Here is an 11467-nt window from a genome sequence, read left to right on the forward strand (position 1 = left end):
CGACTAATACTTGCAGCGATTTAGTTTTCTTAATTAAAAAATAAATTAGGAAAGAGCCCATCGTGTCTCAGCCTTTCCTTAAAAGGTTTATTTTTCTTGGGTAAATCGCCCGCACTGGAGGACCCTGGCCAGAATGGACTGATCACCATAGGAATCAAATCGAAGATCACCCCCACCCCCACCCCCCGGCGACGAGGAATGGATGAAGGAAATAATGGCCACCATCTTGAGCTGTTTCTGGGATTTTTTGAGGTTTTATTTTATTTTTGAGCGAGAGCATGCTAGGCTGGGAACCCTTTAAAGTTCAGAGCTGCATCTCTGGCTCTTTGCAACGACCCCCACAGCAATAGAATGGTGCCTGCCTGCACCGGAGCTTAGGGCTGGTCCGGCATCTTCGCGTGTTAAACAGTTCCTGAATTTTACACGTGTTGATGAAATTGATTTCTAAGCAATCAGTCCGCCCGTGGGTGCCCTCGTGGCGTCCTCGGAAACGTGTCCTTACGTCCCCAGGATCTCCCATCCATTCAGTCTTCCCTAGTTTGCGTGTGGCCTGGCCTCCCTCCTAGCTGTCCTGTTTAAAGCTAGCACCACCCCACCTCCACAGGTCTCGGAGGACCCACTTGGGTAAAGAAGACACCCCCACCACCACACTTGCACCGCTCTTAGCTCGAAGAGAAGCAGTTTCGAGCAATTTGCATATCTACGAAGGTCGAGTTGTGGGGGGGGCTTTGGGCTTGTCCCCCCACGCCGCTCGCAGCTCCCAAACCCCCTCTCCCCCTGCGCCCGCCTCGGCCCTCCCCCTCCCTTTCTCTGCCTGGCTTTGATCTCTGCTTAACAACAGTAACGTCACACGGACTACAGGGGAGTTTTGTTGAAGTTGCAAAGTCCTGCAGCCTCCAGAGGGCTGTCGGCGCAGTAGCAGAGAGCAGCAGATTCCGCGCGCTCCGGAGACCGGCCGTAGAGCGCCAGGCAGAGCGCGCCAGCAGCAGCAACCACCGGAGCCCAACTCGGACCACAGCCCTCCCCAGGCGGCCGCGCCATGGAACACCAGCTCCTGTGCTGCGAAGTGGAGACCATCCGCCGTGCGTACCCTGACACCAACCTCCTCAACGACCGGGTGCTGCGAGCCATGCTCAAGACCGAGGAGACCTGCGCGCCCTCCGTGTCTTACTTCAAGTGCGTGCAGAGGGAGATTGTGCCGTCCATGCGGAAAATCGTGGCCACCTGGATGCTGGAGGTGAGGGGATACAGGTTACTGGCTTGGGACCCCTTGGCAACTTATTGCCCCCACTCACACTCTTCCCTTCCAACACGGAGTTTTCCCGGTGTGTTGCTAGGAAAACGGATTCTCAAAATAAATAGATACTGCGGGTCTCTTTGACCGAGAAAGGTGTAGGAGTTGGGATGATGGGGATTCCATTTCCTGGTGGGGGGCAGTCGGGGAGGAGTGCCTTCAAGGGAGGACGGTGCTAGAGTGTGCCAGGGACACCTCAGAGGGTGCGGACTGTGCCCCTTTTGTGGCCCCCGTTTGCGCCCCATTCCTGCTGCGCCTCGGTGGTGGCCGCCTCGCGCGTAGCCGCCAGCTCGGGGGGAGGGGGCATAGATTTGATTTTTAAATTAATATCCGTGGACACGTATGCAAGGGCCGCTCGTGCCAGTATTATGCGCCATCTTTGCTCCTTTATTGCAAAGCAAAAGTGTTTATTAATAATTGGGGGCAGGGCGGGGAGCGGCGGCAGGAGTGCTGGGACAGGCACGAGGGGGCCTCGCGGCGACCAAAAATCACTAAACAGGACATAGCGAGGGATATTTGGGGGGACCCTTTGTTCAAGCAGCGGACCCCTGGACACCTCCACACAGGCTGTCTGGCCCAGAGAGCACGCCAGTCTGCAAGGTCGCGTGGCCCCCTAGTTGCTAGAGATTGACTGTGGTCCTCGCGGGTCTGCACTTGGGGGGTACCTACCCAAGTCAAGCCGGGAGACCAAAGCACGTTTTCAGATATTTAGCAGAAGTCTCAAAGGTCCCAAAATATTTTAAAATAATTTCTAAAGTGCGGCATGGTGCCCTTGCAGGGGCAAACGGCACCCGTACCCAGCAAAAGGGGGGCCCCGAGAGTTTGAGTTGCTGGGGCTCACTCTCCAACGTACACCGAGCTCCTGACCCTCGGGCTGGATTAAGGGTCGCCCGATGATTATTTTCGGGCCGTTTTTAGGCACCTAGTTATTTTTTTAATATTTTTAAATATTTTTTGAAAAGATGACGTCTGGGAAATGAGGCGCGGCGGCCTGGGACGCCACCTTTGTGTCTCGCGTGCGCGCGAGCGGCGCCCAACCCCCGGCGTCCTGCCAGCCCCGCGGTGGGATTCCCTGGCCTGCGACCTTTTAATTTCAACATGGGTCGGGGTCCCCGTGGACACTCACTGCTGCTGAACTTCACCGAGCCAGCTGCCCAGGAACTTTCCCTTTCAGTTTCAGGGTGGGTGGGTACTGGGCACCCGCGCATCTCCTGGAGTTTGCCACCGCGACCCCTCCTTTCCCTCACGAACCCATTCACTGTGTAATCTAGAAAAGGGATGCAGGGTCACATACGAGCGACCCCACCCCCATACCCGTTGACGGTCATGCTTCGGGTCCCCGCAGGTCTGCGAGGAGCAGAAGTGCGAAGAGGAGGTCTTCCCGCTGGCCATGAACTACCTGGACCGCTTCCTGTCGCTGGAGCCCCTGAAGAAGAGCCGCCTGCAGCTGCTGGGGGCCACGTGCATGTTCGTGGCCTCCAAGATGAAGGAAACCATTCCCCTGACCGCCGAGAAGTTGTGCATCTACACTGACAACTCTATCCAGCCGGAGGAGCTGCTGGTAACCGAGGACCCCACCACCCGCGATCCCTCATTAGCTGCACGACCCCTGGGTGGTGGGAGATGCAAGTGACAGGAGGCCGAGCCAGCCTCGGACAGACCTCCAGCCCCATGGAAGTCACCCACACTGCACGACACCGAAGTGGCAGTGGGAAGAATCCCAAACCCTCAGAATTCCACCTCTGTGGTCCCCTTCTCTCCTGGACTCCCCACCATGTCTGCGGTGAAGCCATTTTGAAATGTGGTCTGTGTGCGCCCCCTTGCGGCGCTTGAGTCGCAGCCCAGGCCGTGGGGGGGTGTCTTTTTGTCTAGCGCATGTTGTTGCCCACTTGTTAGTTTTTCTGCATTTTGTTGTTTATCTATCTGTGGTACCCGGTTGTCCCCACTCTTTAAACCTCCCCCCAACCGGCCTGCCCTCCTATTGACCTTGTTCCCCATTTTCTGCAGCAAATGGAACTGCTTCTGGTGAACAAACTCAAATGGAACCTGGCTGCCATGACTCCCCATGATTTCATCGAACACTTCCTCTCCAAAATGCCAGAGGCAGATGAGAACAAGCAGATCATCCGCAAGCATGCGCAGACCTTTGTGGCCCTCTGTGCCACAGGTAGGGCCCCCACCCCCACTCTTCCCCAGGAGATCTCAGGCTCCTTGTGGTTCCCTGGCTAATGCCTCTTTCCTTGCTGTTTGTTCTGTACCACATGATGGTCACAGGCACATCTAGAAGGGGGTCCCCTCATCTCTGTTCTGAGCCCAGGGCGTGGGTAGCTTGTTGGGGATAGATGGTGGGGGTGGGGCACATTGAAGGGCAAACAGGATGACCCAGCCTCCCTATCCCATGCTTTCTGAAAAGGTTTTTGCCCCTGCTCCTGGGCTGTTTGCCCTTACCTACCTTCTGTTCTGTCTTTGAGCAGCCCCAGCTATAGGGGTAAGGGTAGGGGTTCCTGGTTTCTCCCAGCCTTGACCACCTGTTAGGGGTGGAACAAATGGCCCCAGTGCCAGCCCCACGTGCTACAGTACAGCCCCAGTACAGGATGACCAGCTCAGGAGTTTAGAGAGCCTCTTTCCCCACCCCACCCCCAACCAGGGCTGCTACAGGACAGTTCATTTTCACAGGGCTCTGGGAGGGCTGGTTGGAAGCAGAGAGACGAGGACCTCCGGGTGGTTCCTCTAAGGGACCCAACCTGGCCCAGAACTCAGGGTGGACAGACATGCTGGAACACAACACACAAAGACACCCTGCTACCTCTGGGTGGTCCCAGTACTACATCTGACAGCTGCTCCCTGCCCAGGAGGCTTAGAAGTGCTGAAGGGGTCCAGCACTCCCCCACCTGCTTAGGATCCCCCCACCCAGGTAGCCCTGATTGCCCCAGCTGCTACATCTGTTTGGAGCTCAAGCTGGGCGACCTGTAGCATGGCCAAAAAGCAACGTGGTATAAGCAGGGCATGCAGTGTCTTCTTCCACCTGCCGTCTCTGGACCTCCTCAGGTCTGGCAGCCCCCGTGGCTAGTGTTCCTACACCGCTGTGGTGGGTGTGAAAATTTGGGGATTCTAGTCTCCCAGCTACCTGCTGAGGGTGCCAGCCCCTCCCCAGAGGCCTACTAAGCAAGGGGGGGGGGTGGCAGATGGGAGTGCCAAGGCCATCAGTAGCCTGGAAGGATCTAAGGGGCGGGGGCGGCCCTACTGGCTGGCAGGCAGGGAGGCGTCTGGCTGGGGTTCCTCTAGGGAGAGCAGAGCCCTTGGAGGCTCCAGGAAGCCTTTTAAGGAGCTGAAAGTGGCTTCGAGGAAGCTGCAGAGTTTCCCAGAGATAACATGAGGGATGGGGTGACAGAACCTCCCCAGGACGATTCTGGCAGCAAAGTGCCCCTCCCAGGACCCCTGGATACCGGCAGGGAAGCCAACAAGCATTAATGCATTGTGGGTGCGGCTGGACCCCGCTTACTGTATTGTCTTTGTCTATGATAGGATCCACTAAGAGCCCCCGGAAGACAGGTGGAGGTAGAGCACAGCTTGAACTGCACTAGGCCAGTATTCTGGGCCCAGAGACTTTGTCCCCCTGAAGCTCCTCTGTCACATGGGGGTCACTCTGGGAAGGAGCCAAAGGTCAAGGCCAGGAGATCTGCCGTCCATGTAGCAAGGTTTCTAGGGGATGGCAGGGTGTGACCTTTCTTCTCCCTTCTGGATACCCCCAGACCTGGGTCATGACCGTGTGAGCAGTAAACTAACCTAGGGTTGGGGTTGGTCACATTGGCATGCACAGGTGACCAGAGTGCATGGGAAATTGAGCTAAATGAAGGGTGTTGGTATGTGCCACAGAGCTGGGTGACAGCTGACCCAGCAGCAACCAGGCAGTGTGAGGGAGCAGATGTTAGGGCTCCTTACGGGACATAATGGATCGCACTGCTGCACTCAGGAAGGGGAAAACAAGTGGTGGGCTGGGGGCTCTGGCCCGTGTGCCAGCTAGTGGTTGGAGCTTCTCTCCCTGAAAAAGAGATGTCTCCGTTCACTGGACTGAGTGAGCTAAGTCCTTGGGACCACCTGGAGGTCTTTCTCCCTTCTGTGTGGTTGCTCTTCCTGGTACTCCCCCCCCCCCAACTTTTAAGAGCCAGAGCTGTACACTCTGTCAGGGTAGTCTCCTAAGGGCCGCCTCACCATGCCAGCCCTCTCCCCTCATGGTTCCCCGTACACTTTCTTAAAGCCTCCCTGTCCCAGGCACCGGGTGACACCTGTTCTTTCCCGTGTCCTCCTCTGGCATGGAACCCCTGCTTCACAGGGAAGCAACTTGTGGGCTCAGCGTTGATGGAGAGGCATTCCATTGGTGCGGCACGCCACTGCAACGCTGGGTCCATTGGGTGAAAGAGGCAGACAGCTGGTGACCCCAGATAGAGTCCTGAAGTGATACCCCACTGCAGTACTGTGGGGGAACATGACCCTAGCTTTCTAACAGTGGGGCAGGCTGGCACTCCCCTGGGGTTCCCCCTTGGGGCCTGTGCATATGAGAGAGGCTTCCCTTACAAGGGACCCTGGCCTGGAGTTCTGGGGTGGCAATCCCCCCCCCCCCCCCCCGGGGCTACTTCCACTGGTTTTCCTGGTCTGGAGTCACATGTCCTCTGCCCTAACCTGGCATCCGTGAACCAGGACAGCAGCCTGAAAAGGATGCAGGACAATGCTTGTGACTAGAGAAATGGCTTTGTAGGGGGTTCTGAGAGTCAGCCTCTGGAGGAGCATCCCTTCTGTGGCAGCTATCCTGGCCTTCTGAGGGACCTGCTCCTGTCACCCCTGCAACTTACTGTCATCTTTCTGAGGAGCGACCTTGGCGTGCTGCCAGACTGGCTCTGGAACACACAGCATTCCCCCTGCCTCAACCTCTCAAATACTGGAAATGCAGATATAAAGCACCACATCCGGCTCTGGGTTAAAGGGTTAAGAGCCTGTGCCTTCTTGAATTCGGTACTGTGTCCTCTTCCTTAAACTTGGAAGTGCTTAAAGCCACAAAGGGGGCATGACCAACTCTTCCTTAGTGTTTGCTTGAGGTGGATGAAACCCCGGGCCAGGGTCAGCCACTCCACTTTTTAAAGCGAGACAAGAACTTGCTTAGAACTCTTGATCCTCCCTAGTGCTGGGGTCGCAGGCCTTAACACTATGCATCTAGCGCCACCTAGCTGTCTCCAAAGGAGCTGGAGTTAATGCAAGCATGGAGAGGTTTGGAGGACTGGATGAGGCTGTGCCCAGAGCTGGGTGGGGACTGAACCATGGGCTTGTAGCTATTCCCGCTCACAGCCACCTCTGTCCCTCTCTATTGCAGATGTGAAGTTCATTTCCAACCCGCCCTCCATGGTGGCTGCTGGGAGCGTGGTGGCTGCGATGCAAGGCCTGAACATGGGCAGCCCCAACAACTACCTGTCCTGCTACCGCACAACGCACTTTCTTTCCAGAGTGATCAAGTGTGACCCGGTGAGTGAGTCTCACTGATGGAGACCTCTGGTGAGGGCCAGGGAACCCTGCTGGGGGCAATGTCAAGACACTGACCAGGCCGAGCCTTGTGAGAGGTGGAGCACTGACCTCTGTAGCAAGAGGGAGCCAAACCGAGACCTCCACCAGTCTCTTCCCAGACTTGAGGTTTGGGGATCTTCCAGAAGCCATTGATCCTAAAAGCGGTGGCGGGGGCGTGATATACTGTCAGGTGAAGCTGAAGTCTGGCCCAGCTACGATAGGACCATATCTCCCTCGGTGTAGTCTACAAAGAACTCTGGTATAGGCCTTCTACTTGCAGAAGACACATTCTAGAAATTTGGGGGTAGGTGGCATGCTGTGCCACACTGGAGTACCTTCTCACTGAGGGGTATGGCTGATGGCTGCTTGGAGCGCTGGCCGTGACGGTGCCCTCGAGGACATTTCAGGCTGGCATAGGCAGAACAGACAAAAGTCCAGTTCTGGCTTGGACTCAGCTGAGAGTTCGGTGTAGGTCAAAGTCACTGGGCATGTGGAAGGCTTCCATATGTGACGGCCACTCTGCCCTGCCTGACATCAGCCACAGGGACCCCTAATTCCCGCACTCCTCCAGTGTACCTCAGCATGTGGCCTCCTTCCCCCAAGCATCTGGGGCTCCTGAGAGTGGGGGGGGGGGTAAGTGATATAGGTGGGAGCCTGCGGACTTCAGAGAGAGGTTCAAGGGTGCCTGTGGGTTCACACCAGGCCACCTGTGCTTCAGTTGCCCCTTCTGTAAAATGGGGCTATTTGCCCTGCCACCCTCCTTAGGCATAGTACCTGTCAAACAAAGGGGAACAATACCCAGACTCTGAATGTGGGGCTCCCCAGGGTTTCTGCAGAAGTACTACTGGCTTGAGGAATGTACACAGTGCCCTAGCCTCATCCCATCTAGGCAGGGCTTAATAAGTTCATCAGTCTCATTCCGGGCAAAATGCTTTCCAGGCTCCAGTGGTGGCCCTGGAGCTGGCTTCCCTCAGAGGCCACCAGGGGCAGAAGGCTGTGAGGGAGAGATAGGTATTCCTTGTGGGGAGTACAAGATACAGCCCCAAAAGAGGAACCTGAAGAGGTGGAGGTGCATTCCCTCAGCCAGGCAGAACCTGTCACAGGTGCTTATGGTAGGCTGGGTTCACCTCCCAGAACCACCTACAGAAACTACATCCAGAAAAAGGTGGAGTTCCCGGGAGGATGTGTCAGGCAGTGCTGCAGGAGGCCCAGGGAGAAATTCTGCAGGTGTCCCGTGACTCAGGGGCAGGGGCAGAGGTGGCACTCTTACTCTCTAGTCCTTTGTAGTTAGTTCTCTTACTGCTCACAGATTTGGGGGTGGCTTGAGGAGTTTCTTCCAGCCTTACCCTTAGCAAAGCCTGCCTCGCAGGTCAAGGCCCTGGCCACTAGCCTCTGGCTAAACAAGGACCCCCTCCATCTCCGCCCGCCTCTCCAGGACTGCCTCCGCGCCTGCCAGGAACAGATTGAAGCCCTTCTGGAGTCCAGCCTGCGTCAGGCCCAGCAGAACATCGACCCCAAGGCCACCGAGGAGGAGGGGGAAGCGCAGGGAGAGACTGACCTGGCCTGCACACCCACCGATGTGCGAGATGTGGACATCTGAAGGCCACCACCGGCCAGGCGGGAGCCACTAAGTAGTGGCAGCCCGCCTTGAGAAAGGAGCTAGCCTGGGGCGCTCCTAACGACGTTCCTCTTAGGGACATTTGTTACCAGAAAGGGAAGTTTTGTTCTCTTTGTTGGTTGTTTTTCTTTAATCTTTCTCCTTTCTATCTGACTTAAGCAAAAGAGAAAAAAAAAATACCAGAAAGTTGTCTTAAAGAGAGAGAGAGAGAGAGAGAGAGAGAGAGAGAGATAGAATTTGCATCACCCTGAGTGTAGGGCGGAGGGTGCTACAAAAATAGGATTTTATACCCCAGTAATCAACTAGTTTTCTATTAATGTGCTTGTCTGTTGTAAGAATAGGATTAACATGCAGGAAGTGTCCAGAAGGATTTTGATTTTATGTGTTTAAAAAGCTTGAGAAACATTGTTTTTAAAAAAGGAAAAAAAAGGCAAATAGAGCAAACCGTTGTTAAAGTAGAAGAGAGTTTTAGCTAGAGAACGTACTCGCTTTGCTGAAAGACACAGCTTGGGCGGTCCTCAGCCTCACTCCCCTGCATGTTCATGGCTGCCACTGCCAGTCACTGTTTCCTGCGCCTCATCCCAGGGATGAGTAGACCTCTTCACTTACTGATGGTCGGTGCGACCTCTAGCGGTCTTGTAGCGTGTGGCACCCCCCCAGGGCTCTCTCCCAACATGCAGGTTCATAGCAGTGTGCTCCAGTAGAGTGGGGATGAGATAGTGGCATCGTATATTCTATTTTTGTAATCTTCCTATTTTGTAGTTCCTGTTTAAAGAGACGCTGGTTTTTGCCTGGCGGCCCTGCAGCCCACTCACATCAGGTTAAACCCACAGCTTTTCTCTTGTGTGTGTGGTTTGTTCTGTTTTGTTGTGTTTTCCTTCTCCATGTTCCAAAACCATTCCATCTCAAAGCACTTTCGGTCAGCTAGCTGGAAGCAGTGTCGCTAGTGTGTGTGTGTGTGGGGGGGGGGGTTCCAATGGAATGGTTGGGGGTATCCACACACTCATGGCTTCTCAATGCATGCGTGGCACAGTAGGGCTGGTAGGATGGGGTACTTGGGAAGTTTCTTTGGGTCAAGGAGAGAGAACTCTGTTCTCGCACCGCCAGGATCTGTCCTACAGAGAAGGTGAATTGAAGGGATCCTTTGGTGCCAGCTGGTGTTTGGAAGTAGGAACTGTGATGGCATTACCTGGACAGTGAGGGGATTTTTTAAACACTAAAATGTCTAATTTATACTTAAGGCTACAGAAGAGTATTTATTGGAAAGGCTGCCCATGGCCAGTATGATTTATACAGCAATGTGATCTCCCTTGATTCAAACGCACACCTTCTGCCCTTGCTGGCGAAGGTGCCATGTCTGAGAAATTGGTCTTTTAGTGGGGAGGGGAGGGATTCTCAAGAATCATATAAAGACGGGCATTTGGTTTGCTTAACTTTCCAAACCCAAACAGCCCCATTGGAGAGCCATCCGAACTAAGGAAAACTAGGGGATCCCAAAAGAGTTTGATTCCGGCACATTCTTGCCACCACCCCACCCCCCCCAGCAGTAGGTAATTTGTATTGTGCTTTTCTAATTAGGAAGTGTTGAAGGGAGGTGACGAGCGGGAGGCTGGAGAGAGGACGTGAGGGAAGTGTGTGGAGGGTAGGGACCACACGGGACAGGCTGCGGCTCCTTTCACATAGCGCTGCTACCGATGACTCCCGGCATCCCGGACGTTCAGACCCAGATTCGCGTCGCTTTGTATCTTTCACATTGTTTTCGCTGCTATTGGAGGGTCAGTTTTGTTTTGTTTTTTACAATGTCATAGACTGCCATGTTCAAGTTTTAATTTCCTCATAGAAGATTGTATTTACAGATGCCCTTTTTTTGTACTTTTTAAGTTGTGATCAATTTTGGCTTAATGTGATTACCGCTGTATTCCCAAAAACAAAAAAAAAAAAACAAAAACAGGTTCCTGTTCACAATACCTCATGTTTCACCTAGCCATGCACGGGCCTAGCAGGCGGGTAGTCTGCCTCCTGGGACTGGTCTGGTGGGGATCATCCCCCTGCACCTGTCATGCTGGGCCCTTCATTTGATCTGGGACATATAGCATCACAGCAGTCGGGACAACTGTATTTTTCTTTGTTAATTATCAATATTGTTATTTTTGTAGCGGCCTGTTGTGCATGCCACCATGCTGCTGGGCCCGGAGGAATTTGTTCTGAGTCTCCGGTGCATCATTTATTGTTAGGTTCTAGTATTCTGTCTTGTTTTGTGTTAATTACAGCATTGTGCTAATTTAAAGACTTCAGCCTTGGCAAAGCCAGCTCCAGTGCTGCAGGCCTCCAAATTCCCTAGCTAGCTGTCAAACCAAAATGGTCACCTGCACGGTCACCACCAACCTAGCTGAGGCATCTGAACCAGGCAAGACCCTTGAGGACCACTGTGTTCATGGTGATGGGTGAGGGTTTGGCCAGAAGGCCAAAGGCTGGTGGTGGGTCCACGGAGTCTGCCCTGTGACATGAAAGGCTTTGAGGGGCTCTGGCTGATGGCCAAGTTGGGTTTGTGTATTTCTGGTTGACACACCATGGCGCTTCCCAGCACGGACATGTGACCAGCATGGTCCAGAAAAAAAAAAAAAAAAGACACAAAAAAATCTAGAAATAAAATTGGTAAAATCCCAGCTTGGTGTCGTCTGTTTTCTGGGTCTTGGGGAAGGGAATGGGGGATGTATCACTGGTGCCATAACCATGTGGGACCAACCTGGGGTTCCCAAAGGAAAGGGTGTTTGCAGGTGGCAGCCTCTGGCGTCAGGGAGACCGGCGGCAGCCACTGATGAGAAGCGACTCTGGGTCTGTCGCTGCCAGCTTGCCCTCCTGTGTATTTGCAGATGGAAGATCAACAGAGCCCGCGTTCACTGCCCCTTGTCTGGCACAAATCGGTGTTTGCTCTGGGTGAATCACCATCCTTAGGTGCTGCCAAACGCCCAGAGAGCGATGCTTAGTGTTAGGGCCAAGGC

At 54.3% G+C, this 11467-nt stretch overlaps 1 protein-coding gene across 1 annotated transcript; it reads left to right on the forward strand.

Moving 5' to 3' along the window:
• The first annotated feature begins 836 nt into the window (after window positions 1-836).
• Window positions 837-9425, forward strand: Ccnd1 (cyclin D1). The gene is made up of 5 exons (XM_057779793.1): window positions 837-1237; window positions 2640-2855; window positions 3302-3461; window positions 6660-6808; window positions 8283-9425. The coding sequence occupies exons 1-5, from the start codon at window positions 1040-1042 to the stop codon at window positions 8445-8447; spliced, it is 888 nt and encodes a 295-aa protein (XP_057635776.1). The 5' UTR covers window positions 837-1039; the 3' UTR covers window positions 8448-9425.
• Window positions 9426-11467: the final 2042 nt, after the last annotated feature.

The sequence above is a fragment of the Chionomys nivalis genome, chromosome 8, assembly GCF_950005125.1.
Source record: "Chionomys nivalis chromosome 8, mChiNiv1.1, whole genome shotgun sequence".
In the NCBI taxonomy this organism is placed as follows: domain Eukaryota; kingdom Metazoa; phylum Chordata; class Mammalia; order Rodentia; family Cricetidae; genus Chionomys; species Chionomys nivalis.

Bases quoted from the DNA above. Each gene is read 5' to 3' on its own strand.
- Ccnd1 (XM_057779793.1), top strand. From the start codon at position 1,040: ATGGAACACCAGCTCCTGTGCTGCGAAGTGGAGACCATCCGCCGTGCG. The intron at 2,856-3,301 runs GTAACCGAGGAC...CATTTTCTGCAG, and splicing joins TCCAGCCGGAGGAGCTGCTG to CAAATGGAACTGCTTCTGGT. The intron at 6,809-8,282 runs GTGAGTGAGTCT...CCGCCTCTCCAG, and splicing joins GAGTGATCAAGTGTGACCCG to GACTGCCTCCGCGCCTGCCA.